Here is a 27,950-nt window from a genome sequence, read left to right on the forward strand (position 1 = left end):
GATATACAAGTACAAAAATCTTATGCGTGTCTGGTATAATTTTCATAGACTCATTACTTCAAATTAAAATATAACTCGTCATTCACTAATACGATGTACGATAGCGGAATTGGCGTAACGTAAGCTATGTTGATCTGCAAAATCTCGATTTAAAGCAGCGCCCAAAATATTTCGTAAAATAACCGTTGCGTATATAAAATAATTAAAAATAATCCATTCTATATTTAGAGGATAACAAGTAAAATAATAAATAATAAATTACGTACCCTATAATTCCGCCTCTCTCCCCGGCTTTCTCCTCCTCTCAGAATCTCTTTGTTGCACTCACTCGCGAAAATACAATTAATTACGATCGCACGGCACCCTTTATCACTCGAACGAACGATCCATCTCGTAAAAGCTTTAGTACTCTCTGTTCTCGATTCGAAAATGATAGGCAAGTTATTTCGATAAACGGCTCGTCGCCTCGCACGCTCACGAGTCGTTAATCGCGAAAGTAATTGATAACACGGGTTAATAGTTACTCGTTTATAGAGAAAATGATCACGTCCACGTCGTAGCGATTTGTCACGATCACATTTCGAAAGATAATGCGACGACACACGCAACGGCACGCGCTATTACTTGCTCGTTCGAGTGTCGGTGCGAGAATGATAACGCGGCGACGTTGTGTACGCGGCGCGACGCGGCACCGTGCGTCACAACGTAAACAAGGTCGCTCGTTTAAATTTTGTTACCGTTACCAAATATTTAACGCTTTCTCGCATACTTACGATATTTCGTTTCTTAGATTAATATATGCGATATTATCACGCTCATTCTCTCTCGCGTAATATATCTATTGCTCATTTGAAGAATACAGTTTACTTTCGTTTTGATCTCGCATGATTTTAATAAATTAAGAATTATACGATAAATAATATTGTGTGTAAATTAAGAAAATGAAATTAAACCATCGTGAAAAAAGTAATGATTTCTTTATTAAAATTGCAATTTTATGCCTTCAAAAATGTACAAATTTGAAAAGAAATAATAACGATAAAACAACTTCCATTTTCCGATCATGCAAAACAAAGATAAATTTTATTTATTATTAAATCTAATCATTAAAACTAATTCTTTTCAAATCTGATGATTAATTAACTATTTGAATTTTTAATAAAACAAACGATTAAATAATTTTCTACATGAGATTTTCTATTAGTAATCAAATTGTCGTTGCTAATGGCTATAGTGCACGTAAGTATTTGCACCTAAGAAACCAATAGAACAGAATCAGCTGAACGATAAAAATTGATATCACTTCAGCTGCAAAACTCAATAATAGATAACAAATCGGTAAATTATGATTGCCGGCACATTTACACTGAGAAAAAAAAGTCGAAATATTCAGAAACAAATGTTACATATTAGTATTTACGATTCTAATTAATATGCAGCATGCGCTATTGAAATATTGTACGGTGACTGTGAGACCTTCATATATTCGTGAAATTTATCAGTTCAAACAGATAGTAATAATAAGCACACAATTAATATTTACGAATAATAATAACTAATAACTATATTAATTGTTAGTAATCACCGTTATTTAGTAGCCTTCCGATCTAATTCCGGGATGTAAAGCATCAAAGCACATCGGTGATAATCGAAATTTATCTCGATTATCGTAAAAAAAAGTCGGCAGCACAACGTGCAACATGATTTGCAACATGATTTGCACAATTTCGCAATTAAGCCGAGATCAATTCCGAGCCAGGTACTCAATTGATCTAACGCGAATATACGCATCCGCGCACCCGTTATCAGATCGGACTGAGCGCGAGAGATGCGCGATCCATGCCAATCAACGTTTTCATCCGCGTTGTCAGTTGTCGTATCTTGATCCGGCAGAATTCCGGACTTCGGAAACTCGAGGGGCGCCTGACAGCGCGATCAAACTTCCCGATAATCCGTGAATTTATTCGCTCGCCGAGAAATGGCCGCTCTGCTAAATCCACGGGCTCTGCGCGCTAGACTACGAACTGATAAATTAATAAAAGCCAGAGTGCTCGAGATTAAACCATTCGCGTCATAAAACATCAGGAGCGCCCGCGATGCATCATACGAATGATATCATTCATTTATTTGTTATTCGCTTAAGCGAAAGTAAAAGATAATAATTTAAAAAATTAATGTCAAAATCGTCAAAATAAAATATAAACGTTTCTATTTTCAATCGCTTAATTTTGTCGGTAATTTTGTAGCTGAAAACAAAGAACTATACCCTAACGCGTCGCCTTATCTACGGACTGTTAACAAGGCGCTCATTAATTCGGAAGAGGAGTCGAGTAACGATAACACGTTATCGATGCACTCGGTGGGACATGCATGCACCGTCGACGACTATGCACGATCAGTCCTTTAACACAACAGGTGGTTCTGAGAACAGCGATTGATCGAAGGAACTAGTAATTAATGTAACGTATATAACTCGCTTTATCTTGAACATGTCCTAAGTAATAAATCAGATACATCGCCGTCTTGCTGCGCACGCGTGAACATATGCTTGAATTTGGAACCTGTTATCCTCTCTCTGTTATGTATCATTTCTGATTTTCTAAAAATACAGGTGTTTTAAATCAAGTAGATAAATTGAAAAATTACCTCAACACATTTCCCGCCGTTTCAAATAAAATAATTTCCCGAGACTGCTATTCTAAACTTCAAAAATTTTGTATGACACGTCGACAATGAAATTTCTTTCTGTTTTAATATCCTGGCCGACAATAAAGCGCGTCATTCATATGGACGATGAATGCTGGAGCCTTCTATTAATTGGGTTTTGAAAGCGAACGAATAAAACTTCTCGTATTTCAAAAAGATCGCTCAGCTAATACGAAAACTGTGAAAATTGTGTTAATGATGATGATAATAATAATAATAATAATAATAATAATAATAATAAATGCGTCAATCATTACGTACATTTTAATTAATATTTCACATCGCCGCTGTATTATAAATTCTAAATTAAACATCTATAGCATCCAGCCATTCATTTCAAACGTAATCGATAATATTCAATATTGCAAAATGCAGTAATGCTGCAAAACTGTGTTGTAATAAAGATCCTTTTTCTATATATTTTTATATTTTCCCTTAAAAATCTATAAAACGTTCGTAAATGTCTCGCTGATATTGCACAAACGGATACTGCAAGGACGACTGCGCAAAAAATCTTTGCGAGTTGTACAATTAAAGAGTAGATGTTTAAAAATAGCCGAACATAAGCGCACGTCAGTATACGATCAGGAATTAATGATTCGTCGTTTCTTTTTTCTTTCTTTTTTTTTAATTTGGCGGTAGGAGTCCTCTGCTATCCGCAGCACCGCAACTCGTCCAACGTCCACGGAAAAACGGATTTCTCGCGGGAACATTATCATTTTAGTTGGCGGGGATTGCACCGGCAATGTGCCGATTATCGATTCGAGCCGCCCGCTCGTCAAGTAATCAAGAGTCAAGATCCGGCTGCACTTCTTCTCGGATTCTGTCTGCACTTCGTTTTCCTTATCCCCCGAGGAGAAGAGGAAGGGGGCGGTCTTCCGGCGAGAAAACACCGCTAACGAAAGTAAATTCTCACGACCAATCACTTTTCGCCGGTGCGAAAAAGTACCGATAGAAATTTTATCCACGAACTTTTACCCCGTCGACGTCTAAGCCACATCGAGATTTCACGATAAATTTCAACTGTTTGAGTTTCTTTTTTGTTTACAAAAAGTTTGTTTTTAAATAAAATAAATAATTATAAATAAGACTGTTAACTTTTTATATTATTATTTTTTAAAAATAAACTCATCGCGTTCTCTCATCGATAACTCTCATATATGGAACTTTGAGACGTTTCTATAGAATTAACTATCCTTGTGAAATTGCTGCTCAAAGGTAGACGGCTATCTCATTTTCAACGCCTGGCGAAAATTGGCATTCTCGCATCACATTTCACATACATATTGCTCTTGTATATACGCAGCTTTAACGAGCCTAGGCGCAACACTACGCGATATTAGCATCGATTAACAAAGTGTCTCGACTATCATGCGCTATCGTGCTCCATATTCCACACGAACTTGCTTTTAATTTTAATGAAGCAAAAGTACCGATTTCAAAATCCTCTTCCTTCTCCCATTTCTGTAAATGTTTTTAAGCAAAACATTATTTCACTTGATGTTGTAAACTTTAATAAAAAATATCTCTGAAATAATAAATGCTATTATTTCCTCTTTTTCCAAAAGTGTATATACAATATAATGTTATATCTTTCATGTTGAGAAATTCCAAAAACAGAGAATTCATTCTTTTCGTTTTATAGAAAAAAATGAGGAGGGACACTGCAGAGATGATTAAGAATGCTAGGAAATCCTATACTTTCGTATGCATTTATAATGACTCAATCGGAAAACGTGAGGTTTTTAAACTAAGAGAAGAATCATTTGTTCTCATTTGCGACAAATTCGTAGGTCTTAAAAAAGAATTGCACAAGCGATGGCGACGACGACGATGGCTGGTAGATAAACGGCCGCAGCTCGCAACACTCCATTATGCAACGTAATGTCAGCAGATGCTGCATAATACAGCGACGGGAGGAAACAAGACGAAGATCGGAATAAGGAGGAAGGGCGATTATTAATTCATGCTTTATCGTCGCTTTCCGCTTCGGGATAGTAAAACGGAAAGAAACGGGCGAAAAGGGAAAAAAAGGACACATGTTAGATCGGGCAGTAAAGGAAAATCCGTCGTAACTGTGCGTTTCCGCCGTTTACAAAAGCCAGAAACGGGGCGCGATTTCAATGATAAATGGATTTTAATCAAACGCGCTCCGGAAGAAATAATGCGCCGCGCGTTACGGTTTTGCGCGCGATATGCATTAACGATGAACTTAATTAGGTCATCGCCATTCGTTCGCGAGCGACCGAGCCGATTTCATCGCCGAGATCTCTCCTACGGGAGAATCGATCTATCAGGAAATTTATCAGGCTCGTCCGGATAACGAATCGAATCGCTGTCATCGGCAAAAAAAAAGAACTCAATCGTGCAAACGTTTTCGTTGTGATTTTTCCATAAAAGACGCGCGCCATCGAACTTTTCCGTTGATAGAACACGACGAAAACGAATCGCTGTCGTCTCGATATCGACGTGGAAAAATGTCGCTATAGGCTCCCGCTCATTTTCGCGAAGCCTATACACGCGTTTGGGCGCGATAAGCTAAGCGTTGAGCTAAGCTGCGATTTATGCGATTTGTGACAGGTGAATGTAAGTCATCGCGGAAAAGAAAATGACTATTTTCGCCTTCATAAATATATTGCAAATTACTGCGAATTATTCATGAGAAGACCGAGTAAGCTCGCATCGTCTCATTTCTCACGTTATCTTTTAAATCTTTTAGAAAACGGATTAGAAGCTTTTAGCATAAACAAGCAAATTGGGGAAAGAGGCTTATTGTTAGTGCAACCTCTGCGCTTTTGTATTTTACGGTTAGTTTACCGAGCGGCTCGGAATATCTAAAAACGTAACGAGTTAGATTTACCAGGCAAATAAATACGAGAGATTAACATTATATACTGGCCATTTCGAGGGAGTTTCGCAGAATTATTACAGGGAAAGAATGCAATATCTTTCACAACGAGTGTTTGCGGACTATACATTCACAGCTTTATCGCGACAGTATTTAAGGCGATAAGTCATGTCGGTGAGAATCTTTCTGTCGAAAAATTGCCGAACGTAGCTCGACTCGCGTAAATTAAGTCTTTGACAAACGAGCACACGTCGGTATTAAATGTAGAAAATTAAAATAAAATTCATAGTTTGCCCTATAAATAAGAAAGTCTTATATACAGAATATTTATTAATTATATTATAGAATAATACAATTAATAAACTGATCAATAAGAGTTTATCACTTTAAAAACTATTGTTATAGCTGAAAATGTATAACAGAATAAATAAAAAAAGTATCTCTTTTTCAGGATATAAAGAGTTTTAGCCATTTTCAAATTTATTGAAATGTATAATTTTTCGCATGTCTTCTATAAAAAAATTTAATAAATTTATATTTTCCTTTGTTAGATAAATATACTCTATTAATTTATTAATAATCATCTGTCGAGATGTTTATTTGTCATTTGTAAGTTACCCTTTTCTTCTGAAAAAAAAACGATTCTTTCCTCGAAAAAACAGTGGTGTTGATAATCCCACTTTACTGAACCAGTTATCGCGTGAGACGAGACCTCAACCGAACTCGGATCAAGACACACGTACATATAGGTATATTCCTCATTAAGCCGTCAAAGTAGCGAGCGTAATTATGGAAGTAAATCCCTGCTGGTGATTATCCCGCCAGTGTGCTTGCTCATTAATCGGAAGATAATTACGTGCGGACCTCATCAAAGTCATCTTGCGAGCGAGCGCGCGACGTCTCTTAACTTTCGTGTCGCCGGCATAAATCGATTTATGCCGTTTCGTCAGTCGGCGCTCGGTGCTCTCTGCACTTGACACATGTATATCGCCGATTAAGGGATCATCTCCGCCGACTCGAACACGGCGGAGTTTAATTGGATCGTCTTGTGCCTGCGCTTGAGCACCAAGGGAGGACGTGCGATTTACGCGACGAGAACAAGCGCGCCTTGCGTATTGCAAATTATATTGCGAGCTCCGAATCTTCGTTTTGTTCGCCTTTGAGTGCCGACAAAGCCGAAGGGAGGGAAACATAGTTTCGGGAGAGAATTTCGACTCAATTGCGGGATGACAATATAGCGATGTTCAAGTTCCTCAGAACTATCTTTCTTAATTACCTCTTATCATTTTATTTAATATTACGGTTATTAACGTGTGTAATAATGAATATTAAAAAATTACGGTAAACATTTTGAAACATTTGGGCGTTTTTGAGATCTTCCCTGAGAAGAAATCAAACTTGCACGGTGTCGCATAACAAACAACTTAATTGCGAAAAAGAACGTATGCCGCGTATTTAAATTAATTAAAAACTTTACCGTTATTCCCATTTTTTTCTGTGCTAGTATGATCAAAAAAGAGGAACTTTCAGAACATTTTATAGTTCGCCGCGGCCGCCGACCATGTTAATTACGCGTCGAAAAGCGCCGCTTGAAGACCGTCGCGTCGCGAAGCTTCCGCGGGAAAAAAAGTAAAAGCGTCTAAGTGAAAGAAGTTAACGGTCGGAATATCAGAGTGTGCGCACGAGACTCCATTGACTCTAATTGGATCGTCTTTCTTGCCCGGCTGCCAAGAATTACACGTGAAAATCCTGTATAGCATGTTGATATACCTTCTACCCGATGTGCAAATATAGACGAGTTGGCTTCTCTTTGCGTTTATTCGCGAGATGCAAAGCTCCAGGATGACACACAGAGAGGGACGACTAATTAAGCAGAGCGGCTCAAAGAGTGGTGAGGTAGAAAGAGAATCTTTGTACGGGGTATCTTGTCAAAAACAAGTACTAAATATAATGCGCGCGCGCGTCAGAGCGCGCTTACAAATTTTTTTACCTATATCCTTTTACGTGTATTTCTTCATTTCGTTTATCTTACAAGAGATAGGTAATGCGAGGTTAATTAAGATTTTATTAAAGTTCAAAACTCAGTTCACAGTTTCACATTTTTATGAGAAATAAAAATGATACTCTTCATAAAGTTCGCTTCCTCCTTCCTTTGCCCATCTTATGCATATTATTCTCCAAGACACAGAACTTTCAATCTCCAAACAAAAAGTTAGCTATAACAAATTCCGTTAGCCGAATCAATTACGTGCTCCAACTTAGCAGCGATACTTTCTGGAGCGAGGAAATTAATGATGCATCCCGACGGTCGGAATTATCCGGCGAAGGGAAACGACCGCGAGTCGCGTGACCCACGAGTGATAAAACTCTTTCATTTTAGGGGGAGATCGTGGACCACGATGAAAAAGAAATGAACCGCGATATCCCGCTCTAATATCCCGAGATAGAATGGCGCTTTTATGTCCCGCATCATCGTACATCATTTTCCGGACAAATTTCAGACCGGCTTTCGTTGCTGTAAGTGATGTTGCATATACGAGGACGTACGCGAGAATAATAAACATCCAGCCAGCTTGACGAGAGCCGTTCTTTCATCGTACTCTGAAATGAACATCCGCCTCGTCACTTTGTCGCACGTGACGCACCGCGTGAAACAATATAGTTATATTTCCGCACTGAAAAATGAATGACATAAATATCATCGTGTCATTTTATCGGTGCAACAACTATTTCTCTCGCTAAACTTGCTAACATTATTTAAATTTTATTCACACGATGTATTTCGATGTTACTTGCATATATTGTTAATGTTATTCTACATATTATTACGGTAATATTATACTTATATTATTTTTGCATTCATTATTATTTAATAATTATATTATTGTTACACAATTGTATTATAGGATTTGCGTATATACCATAAGTATGATAAATATTATATTCTTATTCATATGTACCTCTTCTCTTTCTATAATTATTAAACAAAAACTTTTCACCGATTGTTCAGGCTATGTAATAAAAATGTTAAAATAAATGGAGATGACTCATTCTCATTAAGTCAAATTTTTTAATTAAAAAATTTTCCTTTTTCTATCCTACAAGCTTAATCCATGCACGTTGCACGGGATAATGTCGATCCAATTATGCGAGTCGATTCTCATTATTGGAAGGTGCGCGTAAATACATATTAGAAAACGTACTGGCATCGTGGTGAACTAAACATGAGTCGAGTTTAGACTAACAAGAAATTAGTTTTTAGCGGTTTATATATATTATGTGTATATGTATATATATACACATATAACAAATTCATATTTATCCAACCATCATACCAAACATGCAAAGTGCATACTTGTAAAACCGGTATCATTCATACTGCAATGAAATAGTTTATTAATACAAGTGGTTATAATGCAGAGGGGTTAAAAGCGGTCAAAACTTCACGATTCGCACGAGAAATGATCGGTCATATTTTATTATATATTTTCTGATAAATATGAGCTCTATCTGTTGAATGTATGAATATGTTATTTTATACATGATCTCCGAATTTTCTCGCTTAATTAATATAATCGATTATATAATTGACTCGCGTAATTAAGATTAAATAAAAAGAATAGATTCTGTAAAAAAGAGAACATTATTGGTGGATAATATACTGATAGACTATTCCTCACAGAGTTGACTACGCGAATTATAAACCAATGACCAGTGAATTATAGACCCTGTATTAAAATCTCAAAGATTTATGCTCAGTGATATAATCTTGTCTTTCTCGCGTTAGCGCGTACATAAAAGATATCGTCCGTATAAAACTTTCAACGTATTGTATGTGTGTGCTTGCGAAAAGTCAGACTTAAAATTTTTACCGTCCAACTCTCGACAATTTCTCGAGATTCAGCAAGCGCGCTCGAGTTTCTGCAAGCAACGCGCGCTATTTTAATAGTTTCTGTCAACTTAGTTACACGCCGCACGGGCGGACATGCCGCTTTCGTGTTTCGTTTATGTTTTATTTGGAGAATTTTATTTATCCAATCTCAGGAAAGACGTCAACAACAACGTACCGACCGTCGTTTCCGAGCAACAATGAAATCAAGGAATCGACGTAATGTTACATATACGATAAAGTATAAATATTATGTTCCAAATTAATTAAACTATATAAAAATCAGAAGATTTTCGATTAAACTATAAATAAACATTTTATAATATTGAAGAAAGAGAATATTAGTTCAAAAACTAATAATTAGTAGCCAAATACTTTGTAGATATTAATTCAGTAATTCTTTATATAATAATTCGATGATAAAGATATAAAAGATACCATTTTCTAGAAAAGTTAACTATTTAATTTCAATTATCTTGGCAGAAAAACAAAGTGTACAATGTATGCTATAGCGTATAAAGCATATACTATAGCTTCGTAGATTTTATTTAGAAGATGCGATATGTCATTGTCCAATCCGCTTTCGCTCTAGTTTTGAGCGTGGGTTCTCGCGTGACTCATTCCAAGATATATATTCAATTGTCGCGAAAAATTGCCGGAGGAAGAGGTCGGGAGAAGAAAGTCGGTAATCCGTCTTAAAGAGTATACACAAACCGCGAGTTACTGCGACACAGCGATAAATTCAGTTCGCGGATCCGGGAGTCGCATCAAAGCCTTCGTCACGGCGAAAAGAAAACTATACGAGCGAGTTTCGCGATCAGGTTACGCGATTTCGCCGCGAGGTAATGCAAAGCCAGGCGCGATAAGTCAGTGAATTAAATCCCTTTCCGCGCGATGTGGAAGCGAGGAGAAAGGGTTGAGAGTTCGGCCGTCCACTTCGGTCGAGGACGTTTTCTCGGGTGCCCGAGGCCATTACGATAATCAACGGTTAGAGACCGCGTCCCGAGTACAGTGGTTCATAATTTCGTATATACTCTTTCCTACCGGTGGCGCATTTTTACGAACCGGTTTGAAAGATTATCCGTGGGATACAAAACGCAAAGCTACTTTTATGAGAAAAAACGTTCGGTGCGTAAACACTGGACGTTATTAAGCCCGCGAATGGTACAAGTATTTTGCGACGCAATTGCAGTAATAATAACTATAATGAGCTACTTTAATGTGCGAGCTGTATATTGCTTCTAAGAATATTTCAGAGCCGTAATTTGTTTGAAAAAAGCTATGGCTCGCTACGCGAGCCTGATATAATTTCAGCCCTATATGTAAAGAGCTATATATTTTGATTTATTTAATCCTAAGGTATAGACATATAATATTTAAGAGATTGTTCGCACTAATTATTAGAAATTACGTACGTAATTTTAGGGCAGGTATACACATACAGTTTTTGAAAGTCTAAAGATATTTGCCGTTCTTAAAAATTCAACTAAACGTTAAAAATTGAATGAACATTAAATGACTAGTACAAAACACGACAACGAGACGACACCAAGACTCACCAAGAACTCGCCACTGCCAAGGCTTTGCTGAGATCCGTCTGGTGTAACTGCGAGATCCGCGACGATCGACGTGGAGAAGCTCCTGCGTGCTTGATGGTGACACTTGTGCGGACCAAGATTCCTCTGCGTAGCATAACCGGAAACTACAGCGCTCTCGTTTAGCTTGGACGTCCAAATCTCCTGCTCGCGCTGCGGCGACTGACTGATAGTGCGATGCTTGGTGAACCTGGAGATACGCTCGGTCTTCACCCAGTCGTGATTCGGACGAGGCTGCCGCGTGATCGTCTGCAGCGACTTCATGGCGTTGAAGCGCGAAAAACCGTCTTCCATCGCGGCCGCCCACAAATGATCCGGCAGATCCCTGGAGCCGCACTGTGTCTCCACGGATTGACGGTCCGAAGACGAGCCCAGGCCGGAAGTGGTCGGCGTCGTCGGGTAGTATCTTCGGTAGGAGGTGTCCTTGGAGTCCTCGATATCCGTGGAGTAGAAATCGCCGTCGCGCGACTCCAACGAGCGATTGTTCTCGTGTAGGTTCAGGGACGAGCCGATGCCAGTCGAGGTGGTCGAGGTGCGGCAGAAACGCCGCTCGTTCGCCGACGTCCATATCTCATCCGTGATCGAGGAACCGATCCCCGTGGAGGTCGTAGGCGTTCTGCACGAACGAGCCTTTCTATAGCCGCTATTGTATGGATATAGCGAAATATTGGGGGACTTTGTATTTCCAAGGACAGTAACATGCTCCGTTTTAATTGTCGCTTGAGAGGAACGAAAAAAAATGGAGAACGAAAGCTCGAGGAGTTAAGTAACAATCTTCTCATGAAGAGAGTTTAATTCGAGTTTGTAATTACAGAAGATTAAGCTTCCGTCAGAAAAAAAGAGAATTGATCGTAAATTAATTAATACAAAGATAGTAAAAGCAAATGATATTTAGAACAATTTCACGACATTCAGAAAACATGATAAATTGCAATGCAATTTTACTTTCTTAGATATTTGCAATAAATGATATCATATTCTAATAAAGATAAACAAAAATAATAAAAACTCCCTGCACATCAAAGTTTAGTTTTACTTGTAATATGCGATATTTTTGCAGTTTTTTCAAAATTAAAAATTTCTAGATATTGGAACAAATTGAACGTTTCAGAGAATTGATAACTGATTTGAAAAAGAACTTCTGATATGACAGATATACTAACTTACAAAATTAATCAAGCTCCCTTCTTCTTAGTATGTTAAAAAAATAGCGGAAATTTTAAAACTTGATTAATTTCATAAATAATTGTATATACCTATGAGGGAAGTTTCTTTCTCTCCAGAGCTCGTCGGGGTTCGCGGGAGACGTGTGGCTCGCAGAAGAGGACGCGGCGAGAGTGGTATGTTGATTCGCGTAAGAGCATCTCTGCGGAAATCCCATCCCCTCGTCCAGGCCGGCCGCCCAGAGCGATTCGAGGGGTAGGTCGTGGGCACCCACGGGGGTGTCGCCGGTGCCCTTGCCGCTTCCCGCTCCCGTACCGTGTTTCCCCCCGTTCCCAACGGAGGGGAACACTCTCTCGGCACCCTGAAGGACGCAGCACATACTCGTGCCGCCTCCCTCGCCGCTGCCCCCGACGCCACCACCCTCCTCCTCCGCCTCCGACCCCCTGGAACCAACGCTTTGCAGGCAACCTATTGTGACCGAGCTTTTGACCTGGTGCCAGGCCTCGACCCCTTCTTTTAGGAGGGGGTGACGACCCTCCCGGTGGTCGGTTCCCTTCCTCGGTTCGTTCTCCTCCGGTAGGCCCTTCAGGCCCGACTAACTTCTTAAGGCCGGCCCTTCATCCCTCTTGTTTTCTTTTTTGCGTTTGCGAACGCTTCTTCGATTGCTAATCACTGAATCTAATAATCAACGAACGATGACGGTTGACGTAATGCTCCAGCGTATATCTTCCTTAGGTAGAAATTTGTTGAGAGGACTTGAACACTGAAAGTTAGTTCCGCTGTTGTAATTCGCAAACAGAGTAATTTAATGTCATCGTTGCGGACTTTTTGCAAGCTTCGAGAAGGGATACGGAAAGATTGTGGAAAGGATTTACTGAGAATTGCGTAATGAAATATTCTGTAATAGATATTACGTGATTCTGAATCTCTCGGTAGTGTAGAATTTGATATGAACACATAACACGTCGATATTTTCCCTCGCCGGCCTTAGAGTTTCCGAAATATGGAAACTCATCACCAATTTCTCGTAACTACATTTGGCGTACCAATTATAGATGTAGGTATTTCATTCGACTTTCTACGTGCCATGTGTAAATGTAACCGTGTGTTCTCGAAATGTAATTACACATATAAAGAAGTTTTCACATATTAAATTTAAAATTTATTTTAAAAAACATTAATTACAGATTTTAAATATAAATTTTTCAGATTTTGAAAACTACAATTGTATTAGTTTACTTTAGATTTTTATTGCAGCTATATGACGCCAATAAAATCTACATATATAAAAAATTCAATAAAAAGTTTATATAAGTTTCTTTTATCAAGGTTACTAAACCGCTCTGTATCTACAGTACAATACAATATTTCTTTCGTTAAATTCTTTATTAATTAGCTATTTAGATGTTAAACGAAAATCTAACGAAATATATCCATAACGTTGATAATATATATTATTTAAACGAACGCACTGAGCTAGTATATCATGATATTTATATCTCTGGTCCAACAATCTATCATAACTTTATACAGTAAATTGTTATAATAGCAAACTTTTTGCAACGAAGCGTGGCAGATTATCGGGAACGCAGACGATGCGATACGAAGTCAAAATTCAGTACCGCGTCTATTACGCCTGTCATAGCTTCCGTACTATTTTTTTTTATTCGTCGTACGCGGCGCGACGTTAATTAGCTAATGAAGACTAACGAGAACGAGAAAGCCGGAGTGTGAAGTCTGGTCGATCCGAGCGCGAATATACACGCGGATCGATCCCGAGGGCATCCATAAAGCTTTCGATGCCGACGAAATTCGATGGAATGGCCATTATACTGCACGGGCAAATTGAAAGCCGCGTAATTCGTTATTTACCGACGCAGCTTTGTAATTGACCGGGGGTGCAGTGGACCCGATGATTTATCGCGATCGTCGGGACCCTTTTCGCCGGGACCGATCTGTCCCGCTCGTGTCGACTGTCCCCGACAGAGATTTACGAGCGCCGAAACGTCCGCGTCGGCAGAAACATATGGTGATGACGATCCCGCAGGATATAGCCTCGCGTTTGAAAAGAATCTGGTTTTAAGAGTTCGTATAGAGTTATCAAGATAACTCATAATACGTCTCGTTATGCAATTTAAAGAATTCATCGAAATCTAAATTTATAAATCTCATTAATATTTTATATAAATCGCAACAAACATCGCGTAATTCCGTGCGTCAAATTATTAGATCTCTCTCCTTTAATGTGATATTGCAATGCTAGTTAATGATAAATGAACCAATCACATTCTGATTTTACTTCAGGAATATTGCAACGGCAGCGTAATATTTGCGCAATCAAATCAGTATCTTGTTTACCCTTTAAACATGCTAGTCTAACTCCAAATTAAACTCGACACGTTTTCCCTAAATTCTCGGTGCGCCAGACGAAAATAAATCGGCGAATTGCGGAGTTGCATATCATGCACATTGATTGCGTTCATATTAATTCACGCCGGAGTGCGTAAACGCAACAAAAAGATATTAAATCTTCACTAGAATCGAAAGATACTTTTTTGTCATTTAAAGATTCCCTATTGAAAGGATACAATTTCAGCTCAGCGCGGCGATGATAAAATTTGTGATAAAAATGTAATAAAATGCGCGACAAAATTTGTGATGCACGATGAAATCTCTGATATGAATCAACGATAAAATTTTTCGCAGCTCCAATACGACGCGATTCGACCTATTTTATTTAATCCTTCCATTCACGTACGTGTCGAATATGCGCAGAAGTCGCTCGCGATATAACTCTTTGCAAAAGAACCTCTTCTTTAACGGATTTACTGGCGGAAACCCGCGATAGATGCGAAACTTCGTCTGGACGAAAACGTGGCTGCCGTAGTAGCTTCGATGGAAATCTCTCAACGAATTTTCTTTCGCGTCTCTCTCAAAACCGGGTTCAATTTTTATATTTGAAAATGTAGCAAAAGATGAAAATCCCCTCCCCCCCCCTCTTTCTCTCTCTCATGAAGCCGCGACATATTTTCTTAATATTAGCAGTATCCCTGCATTGAGAATGTGTTAGATATAAAGTTAGCTAGGTTGAACATAGAATGACCTATTTTAAGAGTATTTATGTATATTCCTAGAATTATATCTCTGAAATAAATTTTCTTTTTTTACTTACAAAAATTTCTGATTATTAATCAATATATATAAAACCTCTTTTTTTAGTGTTTTTTAGGTTCTTTGTGTCGTTAAGTAATTATATTATTTTAATAAGTTTAGAAAAAATTCAAAGTATCGTTATAACTTAATATATAAATTTAATATTGATATTATACTTTAATCTAAAAATTGTTTTTTAAGTCTGTAAACAAAGCCTTGTCAAAAAGGGACGTTAGCGGAAATTGGTTAAGAAACTTTGACTTACAAGATTGTAAAGTATATGTTTATATAAATTAAATAGTAAAAGAATATAGATATATATATATCCAGTAGAAATAGCCAACAGATGCTCAGGATATTTCATTTAAAGAATCACTTATAAGCAAGTAATTAAATAAAAATATAAATAAATTTATCTTTATATTTTATTATTGAAAGAATTTGGAACTTGAGACAGAGATCAAGAAAAGATCTGTCTACATTTTTATAGAAATACTTTTAAATTCCGTTTGCGCGTGAACAACCGCGGCTTCCAGAATTAATAAGAGAAGAAATAATGAAAAGGATTCAAGTACCGTGCCATGCAGCGAGAGGAACAAGAAAATAAGAGCTACTAAATATTTATAGAATACTTTACCGACGCAAGACGATTCAACGCGATACGCGATGTGCTTGCAAAAAGGTGGATGCATAAATAAGCGGGGGCGTCTAAGAAGTCGATGTAACGCCCGACGAGGTGCGAACGAACATGCGGTCGGGTTGAGAGGACGAGAAAAAAAACATCTTCGTCCCTTCGAACGGCCGCGAAATGAGCATGTATCCATCATTACGATGCATAATAACGCGGACAGCACGCGCGCGCCGGCAGAATAAACACGGAATTTAATATTACCATACTACTGCGATGCGCGCATGCAACATTACCGATATGAAATTTCCGCAGACCACCGCGGAATTTCTGCGCACACGTAATAACCGTACGCAAATTACCACGTACGTGGAAATTCTGTTATGTTCGCGATCGGCGTATCTCGATCTCGTTCGATTGGGGAAAAAAAATTACAAGCGCGTACAAAAAGACATCAAAGCGCTGAGTATCGTCGTTAACCCACATGAACTGAATTACACGTTAACGGTATCACGGGAAATACGTTATCGCATCATTAACGTCGATCGATATTTAAATAGAGTCAGTTTTGCCGTAATAAAAATGATATATATGCCATAAGTATAAGTATAGATATTATCGAATAAAACGTGTCTCGGAACATATCATTTATAATAAGGATTTTTTTAACTTAAATGTGAAAAAAAAAGTAATTTACTACTTTCTTTGTAAGTTATAGACAGCACCGTTCTCCTCACGTCACATTATCGTGCAAAACATAAATAACTTATAGCAGGACATATATTGTGCTTTAAAGGCAGTTCTCCAATATGGAATATCCTAGATACGACTAGTATCCATAAAATATATTATGATTAAGTATGACGGTGCCGGTAAAAAGGAAAAATTATCTCCGGCCAATGCAGTAAGCAAGAGTGAGAGAGAAAAAGAGAGAGAGAGAGAGAGAGAGAGAGAAAATAAGGGAAAAAACTTGAATTTACAAAGATGGCTAAAGAGAGACAGAGTGCATGCTGCGGTGAAGAATACGTTGAAGTATGGTCGCCATTAAATATTTATAAAATGGTTGCGGGTTATATAAGAGCAAAACGTATCGGATGAGTCGCTTCCATGTATCTCATAGCTGGCTCACGCGTAAAACTATGATTTCCATTTAATATCTCCATGAATACACTGTCTCTCGCGCGCGTCGGAAAAAAGCGACCACGGAGAAAGAAGGTCGCGCGTGCACTTTCGCGAATTTGCCGACTTTTATATCTGCCTTCTCGGATGCATTACCCGCGGGTACACGCGTATACGTAATGCATGCAACGCACTATTGCATTATTTCGACATCGTAAAACCGACATCTAGACTCGCGAAACGGCGGACATTCATAAAAGCAGAACGATCCGCAGAAAAAAATGATACTTAATGACAGCGGAAATGCACCCTATAAGTTGTATCGCAATTTCCGATTTGCGGGGATATAAAATTCGCATACAAACTCTGTAAAAATACGCGAGAAGCCTTGATATAAATTACGCATGTTTGGTTATTTTCCATACAATATAAAATGCAAAATGCAAAAATAACAGAAATATGATAAACGCATCATTAATGCTGTATACTGTAATGTTTTGCATATTGTAAATAAAAGATTTTATAATCATAAATAATAAATATCGTATAAAAATAGGGCGTGCTCGATGACATGTTTCAAAAAAAATATATGTATATATTAACAAAACAAATGCGCCATCGCCGATATTGGCAAAACGCTGCGTTGCGGAAACGAAACGAGCTCAAACTCCGAACAAGTCGCAGTTGGTCGCGAATTACACGCGACGGCTGTAACCGGTAGCACTATGCCAGGTAACGAGGAATCACGAGAGAACAATAAAACGCGGTAAAGCACAACGAGGCGAAGAGGAAGGAAACTCGCGAGCGGAAAAACGGCTAAATTAACCGGCCGTGGGCAATTCGTTTTCAATTACGTGTACAAGTGCGTGAGGGGGATGAAAAGGGAGGAAATGAGAGCGATCTGGAGAGAAGAGGAGATCGAGCCGGGATTTTATGGTCGTAGACCATAGCGGGCAGGCGCGAGCAGTGGACCGAAAGTTATAGTTTTCGCCTTCCCTTCGACGAAGCGCCGTGTCGTGCCGCGCTGCGCTATCGGGACTCCTGAAGTGACTCGTAAAGCACAGACCACTCCACTCCGGATATACCGGGATAACCGGAAAACTGGTAACGAGATCGCCTCCTGTACCATTTATCGCCGCGCAGATAAGCGAGTGCCGATCGCCTCTTCTCTGAGCGATCTCATTTTTCGTGTGAGTGTGTGATCATAATTTTAACGTAGATATATCATGCGGTCTATCAAGTCGCCGTATTTTTTATTTTGATTACTTTTAGTATAACAAAGTATTGAGTAAAGTCAAGATTGGAGTTTATTCGTATCTGCCGGAAGTTAAACCAAATGTTATCGAGATTTCACGTGATGTTTGATGATTTGCGCGATGTTTGCATCAAATAAAGCAGGAAGCGCTGAATCTCGTGTATTAGATTTTATGTTCCGTATCGTTGAAACGAGTCTTCAGATATTCTGATATAGTAAAATTTAGCCAATAGCTCCGGAATGTATTGACTCGATCCGCAATTATGCGAATTTACGTAATTCGGCGTAATCGTCGCGCCTTTCACACCGATGGGAAATTTAACGATTATACGCGCTGTAGGCATTATCGCAATTTTGGCGCGTTGTTTATTCCGAGGTGTCGCGCGCGCTATCGTTATGTCCGTTTGCGCCGTAACGACGGATACGTACAATTAAAGCGATTTAAAGGGATTCAATTGCTTCCATTTTACACCAGCCGCGCGAACGTCGTAGGTGGCGTATCGCCGCGCGACGACCGAATAAATTGAAACAACTGTTTTCCCAACAGCCGCGGCGAGCTAAACGCCGGGCAAATTAAAGAGCGTGTTAGAGCAAACACGTGTATGGAGAAACACCGGTCGGCCGTGAAACAACGGCGGCGAGTTTACACGATTTTATCGTCGCATTTTTTTCCAAGCGCGTTTTCATTATTCACTGTCGGCGCGACGACCGTTTGATCGATGTGGACCTCGCGGAAATCCACGAAATTCAGCAAGTAACGCCGGCAAACAATATTGAATATACCGTGTCAAGGTAAACGCAGTTTATTGGATTAAAAGCATTAGCCCGAGAGATACATCTATATTTATCGCGACGTAAAAAGAAAGTAGGTATATTAGCAGTCAAATTCTTTCTCTTAGATTTATCTTGCAACGTACATGTCGTTAGTAGCAAATTAGCGTCGCACTCTCGATTTGCTATGCAGAATCGTTCTCAGGAGTCGAAATAAAAAGGCTCGTGAATAGACAAGACTAATCGTTACCCACGCAGTAGCAAAAGCGCGTCGTCGCGTCAGACATTTATCTTATTCTACGGATGGTAGGAAAATAAGTGCGGGAATGATACGAGTGTCACACGACGGTTTCTCGAGACAGAGTTTCCCGTCTTGGCGTTAAACACTATTCCCATTCATCGCGTCGTCGTGAGAAGGCATCGGGGATTTGCACTTGACAAGCCATAAAAAGGTGGCGACGAGCAGCTCGTGGGAGACGAGAAGACGTGAGCGGGATATTCCGCCGTATTTTTCACGACGCCGTGACCACGACAATTTTCCATCGGCTCTAACGCGAAAACAAATGTCCTCCTCGTCCGCATCGTCGCCATCAAAAAGAAACCCAGGGCCGCGTCGTCGCCAGATGCTCGAGGGTGGAGGGATCTCTTTAAAAAAAACTTCACGAAAATCCCCCAAATTTCTTTTAGTCTTCTCAGAATTTACTTAAAAATTCGTAGCTTCTGCGATGTACACAGAAATGAAATATTCAAAGTCTGACAAATTCATGTCGATTTCACAAAAGAAAATTTAAATAAAAAATAGCAAAATATAGATAGGATGTAGTGATCACAATAGTTATTACACTTTCTACAAATAAATCATAAAAACCGTTCTTGCGATAGAAAATATAAAATAAAAAATTTGTGTTGTTGCAGTCAAGAAAATTCCAGTATGACGTATTATAGTTTTACATATTAAAACGTCTAATGCCGTCTAATAAAAATGCCAACAGTTGAAAAAATAAAATAACCGGAGTCGAGAGCTCACTCGTCTCCACGAGATGCAGGATTTCCCAGGGCGCGGCATTTTTCCTTCTCTTGGAATATTATGCACAGAAGGGCATGGAGCAGAGCGGGACTTAAATTACGCAGTTCTCTTCTATGCGGCCCATTCTACAAAATTCCATGGAAATTACTTTTATTACAGGCCGTAGTGCCGCGTCTTTCCTTCTCGTTTCAATCGATACCCACGCTATGATTCTGTTACCAATTGTATCTCGATATAGATATTTCGCTCGAACGAGAGTAATTCGAGTTAATGAACCTTGAAAGGTCTCGCTCTCGAAGAGAAGAGAAAAAGATTATGTTACAATTAAAGAAATTATACGGACCTTGTATTTTCAACTTTTAGATATTATATTAAATTGTTTCATCACTGATATGTATGTACACTCGTGTTTTGCTACATTGCTTGCGAGATAATGAGATACAATTAACAACCTTGTGTTTGTGATAATTTTAATGTACCACAGGGCATGATGCATCATGCAATTAACTAATTATGAACTGGAATCGCAAACGACAGGATATAATAATTTTACGTCGAAAGCCGTTTTGTATAATACTCATCGGCGTCACGTGAATGAAATGCGTATTATTAAGCTGTCAAGATAAACGATAAATAAAAATCCTCGATATTCGTTGCGAGCTCTCCGGCGTCGATCATAAACCGATCGTGAGTGACGTTTTTTTTATGGTAAGCCGCCTGTCCCTGGCACAAGTAGACCGACCATATTTTGCAGACAATTAATGACTGGCATTGAAAAAAAAGAATGAGCCGAACAAATCCGCCAAAATCAAAAACGCGAAGCGCTGTTGATATTGACTGCGAAGATAAAACGTGCTGCCGATCGCAGGCTCCGCGTCTCGTAATTTCGTGGACAATATTTATGCTAGACTAACTATCGTGCTTCATATGTCCCGTGTTTCCCGTATTTGACTACATTCTATTTTTTAAATTATCCATCACCATTTATAGATCCGCCACCTCATCAAGGGAGTTTATAGATAATTTATCGAGTTTTATGTCATTCCGCTTTTTCTTGGCTCACAGATCTTATTGTTAGAAGATCTTTTCTTAAAAAGGTTTTTCTCCGTACCAATATTACCGTATTATGTCAAATAATATAAAATTAATAATCTTCAATATAAAGACGTATAACATTAAATGCAAATTTAAAAGTTCGTGAAAATCTAGATGTCTAGATGTCTCTCTTGTATTCTCTTTATGAGCAATGAAGATTCAATCAATGTCGAGCCGTTATAGAATATCAAAACATACAAAGTATACATTTTATTCATTAAAGTATCACTATTCATATTTTCATTCAAATTTATTTATTATTTTACCGTAATATAATTTGAATATTATCTGTTATAAATCTTTTATCTAATTCAAATTTTTGGATGTTATAATTATTACTTCAGATTTTTATGTGGTATTAATATTTAATATTTAAGTATATAATATGATTAAAAGATTATTTTGTCTAAAATTGATTAGATTAAATATACGCGAAGAATATTCGCCTAGACTGTCAAATTTTATGTTTGTTGTCAAACGAATAACGAAATTTTGGGTGAGGTCGAAATAAGAGAGCGCGTGAGGTCCTTCTTGTATCACGGAGAAGATAACACCTACACGATTTCAGCTCAAAAGGAACAAGTTACGTCCCAGTCGTTGCACACAATTGTTATCGCTGCTATTCTCAAGCTGCAGTTACCATCAATTGCAATAGTCAGCACTCTCGATTCTGGCGGAAGCACAAGATGCACCAAGAGCATCCTCGCGAAGGAATCCTCACGATTGCAGAATTTCGTTACTAATGCAAATTGCTTTAAATCAATAAGAGATTAATAATCGACGATTTAACAATCGCTAAGATTATTAAAAATTATTACACAAAAAAAACAAAATTTAGAAAACATTTAATTGATTGGAATGAACGAGTTAAAAAATGCGAGTATGTACACTGAGAAACCCATTTCGTTGAATCAACTAAATCCTTGTTTGGATATGGTCAAACAAATTCTTTAGTTAATATAACAAAAATTTGGTTCACATAACAAAAAATTTAGTTATGTTAGAAAATTTTTGTTATGTTAACCAAATTTTTTGTTATGTGAACCAAATTTTTGTTATATTAACTAAAGAATTTGTCTGACCATATCCAAACAAGGATTTAGTTGATTCAACGAAATGGGTTGCTCAGTGTATAGTTCGAATTGGAATCGCAGCTAAAAGTATTAATCTTTTGATATGGAATTGAATAGTCACGTATATAAAACGAGTTTACAAGTCTTACGTTAATTACATAAATAATTCCATTGTATAATATTTTCTCCTATGTCTTTACAAACGTATACAAAACTAAAGCAATTAGCATAGTTGCGTACCGAGTCACCACCAATTGTAATTGCTAATTATAATTTGCAGTTGCAGCTCTACGAATGTAAATTCGACTTAAAAAAGGGAGGCGTAGAGATTACGTGATAGAATCCGAATGGAGTAACAAGACAAACGCGCGGGGTATCACTCTTCGCATACACGGAAATGTTATTCTGGCAAATGCGCGTGTTTTTGAATGCAATCAAGCCGTTCGCACACGGTTCACGTTGAGTAAATATGATCCAAAGCTCGTTTAAGCGGCGGCGTAGTTGCAGTTTGCACAGTGTCGAGAGGAAATTTTTTTCCAATAATATCGATACTCACCGACGACGAAGCATTATCACGCTTAACTGAAAAATTTTTTTTTTATTTAATCTGCCTCTCGCCTGAGATGCGATCGACTACCGTGAAGTCTACGATACTTCATTTTAATAACGCTACTCTCGAGTACTCTCACGTATTCTCTTATAAACACTCGGTAAAAAACGCACGAGCATTAAAATGCAAAACGAAAATGTTCGGTCGTTCGTCTCTAAGAATTCCGTTAATAATTAGATAAACTTCTAATTTAACGTTTCGTTATTCTAATATGTCTTCTGTCGTTAATTTTCCTATTTAAAAAAGTAGTTGCAATTCTTTTCTTATATATTTTGGTTACCGTTGCCATTATAGCCGCTGGGGTTCGGATTGCAATAACACGTGGATGAAACGAGGATGAAGAGAGGGGGTTGGACGAGAGGAACATACGTAGACGTGCAATCGCGAAGTGGGCCTGGAAAATTTATAAACCTCCCTGCTTCCAGAAGAGGATCCGGCGAACGTGACCACGTTGAGCAAACTGCTGCTCCATTAGGATTAGACCGGCTATACCGGAAAAAAGAAAGACGACGGAAGACACTAATGCCAGCGAGGATTTAGACACATGCCGCGAGAAACTCCTCTCTCGCATTCCTTTCGTTCTACGGCAAGTGCAGCATTTTCTACGAGAAGAACGATAAATTGATAAGGAATGCTTTAATACGACAGATTGCTCCTACAATACCTTTTAAATTACTGCAGACAAGCATTTTATCTCGGCCCTTTCGTAATACACAAACGCATTAGATCCTAATGACACTTGATAAAAAATTGTAATTTACAAATATTTTATGTATATTTATGAATGTAATTTCTATTTGAAAATGGAAACTCGAAATTTCACTCTGAATTAAGAGCTGACCGTTGCCGACGTTTATAGCGGTAATTAAAATTAGAGAGCATCGCAGATTTTCTCGACATAACTTCTGCTTCCAGAAACATTGCGACGAATGTCGCGAATTAAATTAATTTTCGCGACGAAATCGCCTTTGCTTTTAATGCTACGTCGTTGTTGATGTCGCCGGTGGCGTACAAAAAAAAAAAGGGAGTGAAATTTATGGTTGCACGTAAATGCATTGTGGTTTTATCGTCGAGTTAATTCGAAATAAAGTTCCATTTTCTACGTTTACGTGCACGGCTGGTTTAAATATTTATTAGTTTAAACTTTAAATTTATTTGTGTTCATTTCTCATTTTATTGTTTTAAGAAATGTTAGCCGGATAATATTCACATCTCGAGAAAATACATGTGCTCGTCAATGTGTATGTATCTGTCTGTAGAACATACGTCGCTTTAATGTCATACTAATAAAACGTTGCTAAAAAGAGATAACACCGTTGCTAAAAAAGGAAACTTTTCGTTGCTTGTATGACGATCGTAAAGAATGCAGATCACGCTAGGTTATTTTAAAGCTCGCTCGTAATTCTCTGTGATCTTACTTTGCAAATATAAAAGTTTGCCTGCCATATAAAACCTACATACGCCCATCCAGATATGAATTTGCAATTTTTACAACGTTATAATATATTGTTATAACTTAAAAATTCTACTTTAAATTATTCTACTTTAAATTATATATAAGCGTAATTTGAGCAATGCATGCCACGAATTATTGGCCAATGAAACGAATGAATTGTACATAACAAACAGCGTGCCGCTCATATTTTTCGAAATTGAAAAGATGAAAAATTGTTCATGCAATTTTCATTGTCAAAAAAAAATGTAGCAAGACCTATATAATTTTAGCGTATAATCTAATTAGCACGTATCAGTGATATTGTGTCCTTTTTTTTCATCACATACATGACAGCTGCTTTATAATGATAGAAAAAAAGATTTAAAAAGATTTATAAATATACACACGGCAATTCTTTCAATTTAGATCGCGCAAATTACATGATTTCCTCTTTCGAGTCTCACTCTATAATTATCGTTTCTCATAATATCACGTATCGGAGCGGACAAATGTCGGTTTAATAGACCGGAAAAATTTCGCGGTCTACGGTTTCGCATTGCTGCTCGAAGGAAGTCATGAGTACGACTAAATAATTGAAATCACCGAGAATATTCATGGGAAAGCAGGAACGAAGACAGATTCCGTAGCACATCATTTCGCTAACGCAGAACGTCGCGTGGAAATCTCGACGTTACGTATTTGCATTGCAAAAATCGGCGGCGGGCAGTTCGTTACGTTGAGCGCATTTGCAAATGGTTCGAGAGTCGCGCGAGTAATCCGAGACGGTTTCTCCGGTTTCTCCAGTCGTACCGACTGGATTAACGTATCATTGTCCCATGGCGCGGAAACGCGCGACAGTTTGGAACTACGTGGGGGGATGGTGTTACGTATGGTTACCGGTTCTCCTGCGGGCAAGCGGGAAATTCATCGTTTCTTGTCCAGCGGGAGACGAAACGAGGAACTCATTCATAATCGAGCGAGTTAGCGGCGCCGAAGTTTTCGATGGAATTTCGGTATTCCGTTAATGGCTCTGCCTCCCCCGAGAAACCCTCCGGCCGTCCCTTGTTGACACGGCGACGGCGAAGTGATTTCGTCGTAGATCGCTATTGCGGCGAATTTATGGTTGCTACTATACATCGCGCATTAAGGCACGAGAGGAATATCATTCTGATATCACAAGGAAACTAACGATGATCTTGATTATGATGATGCAAAATAATATTTCATTTTATTAATTTAATATTTAATCATAAAAAAAGGCAATGACAGAAACCAAACTTATTTTTCTCTTTGCTCTTGTTCTTCAACGTTCTTTAGTTTTCGTAAAAAATATCATTGCGTGAAAGCGGTATTTTTGGAATACATTGTGACGCTTTAATTGAATAATTTTTTTCACAGCGCACAGTTTTACGTAATCTCGCGATAACGAATACCGAAATATATTTTTTAACGCTTTTGTTACGTGTCTGTTATTTTTCGCTGAAAATTCCACGTCTGCGTTTGAACGTACCTTCCAGGTATTGGTTAGAAGGTTTCCCTTCGAATGGGAAACTCTCGTAATCTTGCATACGCTGTCTCTTTCTTTTTCCTCGCGCACTCGTCTTGCATCGGCCATTAATCCTAATCGACCAATCGCCTCGCGTGAATACTAAGTATTTGTCGCTGCGCTTCCCGATAAAGATGCGGAAAATTACTTACAAATGGGAAAAGCTTCCGGAAAAGCTCGGGCGTGGGTCGGCAGGCTTTTAATTTGCTTTTGGTGCCATCATGGAGCACAGGGCTTGCAACAAAGCGTTCATTTACGGCATTTTACGGTAAAGAGAATCGCGCGTATTGAACAAAAGAGAAGAGATTGAACAGAGAGGATGAGAGGGTAGGAGGTGAAGAATTCTATACTATGTGTTTAATTTGTAGACTGTGACATATAGAGTGATTGGGATCAAAAGAAATCGAATTACAGTGAGATCAACGAGAGAACAATTGAGCCCATAAATATACGAATGCGCCTCTCGAAAGATCAACTGTTGCGTTGAGAATATTGACTTTAGAACGTCAGAGATTATCCATCGCAATTGTCTCCGTTACAGTATAAGCCTTGACGCTGTGCTAAGATAGAGTGGCGATTACACTCATAAACTGCGCTTGCTATTATTTCTGACATTAATGACTGACTAATTACTATTTATCCATAGCAATTAAACTGCACTAATGTATGCTATCAATCATTGTAATTGTATAATATTGAGATAAACATAATTCTGCACAAAAATAGCCTCATTTTCTCGATACTATTAATAAAACTATTAAGCAAGCAATTAAACTTGGTACAATTTTCTAGCCAAGCAGTGAAGAACGCTACAGGATGATATTTAGCTCGGTATCGCAGAAACCGAGCATCAACAAATAACCACAGCAATAAATAACCAATGCGTACGATTTGATCAAAGCTGATAAATTTAGCCGATTTGTATTGCCATTTCGATAGGGAATGATATAGAGCTCTTCGTTAACAATTACAATGTATATTAACACGCATGTATGCATGCTCGTTAACGAATTTCATCTCTAATTGCGAATCGTTTCGTTTGACATCCGTACGCAACATCATTCTATAACGTTGCATTCCACAGCTACAAATTGAAAAGCATTAATATGGCGGTGAGCTTTTACGAGCAGAGTGTTTCGCAAACGTGCTTAATACGGATATTTGCAACCGCGAAAATGGCACGCAGATTTTTTTCGAGAATGAACAAATTGCGGGAAACGAATAAATAATCTCCAATGAGTTGATAAAACGATAAAAAATATATGAAACGCTGTAAATTTTTAATTTCACAGATTTGCAAGAGAAAATGATGCTGTCCCGGCCGATTTGTCGTATGAATAATATATGCAGCATCCTAACATAGCTTGAAATGAATGTACAAACATGCGCATTAACTATTTGCGATTTTGTCCCCAAGTGCTTCGACGATGGACCATTAAATTACTCTCGCGCACATAGAAACACATGTACACATGCGCACGGATATATCGGTGAAACGATATAATGACGCGGATACATCTGATATATAGATGCTCCGTTCACCGTCCAATCTCCAGAGAAGCGAGCGTTTACGTGGCAAACTCGCTGAGTAATGACGAGAACGTACTCGAGTTAGATTAGATGGAGTATGCCACCCCGAAGCGCGTGCAGGAGAAAGGGGAGAGAGCTCCATCTCCTTAGTGAATCATTTGTCGCGAGTGGAGGAAACTCCATCGAACGTCCGCTCGCTTCCACGCTAATTTTAATCGCCCGGTCCCCGTGGAACGTACTCCGATACAACCGCGCCTCGCGTTCTCCGAAACAACATACGAGGCAGAATTAGATCGTGGCGCGAAACTACGAGCGATGAAACGCCGATGTTACAGTGTGATACATGACTGACGGCTCCCAGAGAGATTGCTTGTCGTTCGCGTCGCACAACATCAGATACAGGCTGATGCCAACGCGGACCAACATCGACTTTTTCGCGCCATCGCGCGGTTGATGGCATTTCCTCGATTCAGTCGTTTTTACGTCCATTTGAACTTGGAAAAAAA

At 38.6% G+C, this 27,950-nt stretch overlaps 1 protein-coding gene across 5 annotated transcripts in view; it reads right to left on the minus strand.

The window, feature by feature from the left end:
- The window catches only part of LOC139775735 (uncharacterized), a 163,730-nt gene that overhangs the window by 112,401 nt on the left and 23,379 nt on the right, over positions 1 to 27,950 (minus strand). For 3 of the 5 annotated variants that reach the window (XM_071711982.1, XM_071711981.1, XM_071711979.1), the window contains exons 3-4: positions 12,295 to 12,965; positions 11,003 to 11,681 (exon numbers count right to left, since the gene is read on the minus strand). In XM_071711982.1, the coding sequence (XP_071568083.1) occupies positions 11,003 to 11,681; positions 12,295 to 12,581 (966 nt within the window). In that variant the 5' untranslated portion in view covers positions 12,582 to 12,965. Of the gene's footprint in view, positions 1 to 266; positions 409 to 11,002; positions 11,682 to 12,294; positions 12,966 to 27,950 lie in introns of those variants that run through there. The other 2 variants (XM_071711983.1, XM_071711984.1) reach the window with 2 other exon arrangements.

This window comes from Temnothorax nylanderi, unplaced genomic scaffold, assembly GCF_030848795.1.
Source record: "Temnothorax nylanderi isolate EJ_2023f unplaced genomic scaffold, tnyl_v1.0 TNYL_tig0104_pilon, whole genome shotgun sequence".
In the NCBI taxonomy this organism is placed as follows: Eukaryota; Metazoa; Arthropoda; class Insecta; order Hymenoptera; family Formicidae; genus Temnothorax; species Temnothorax nylanderi.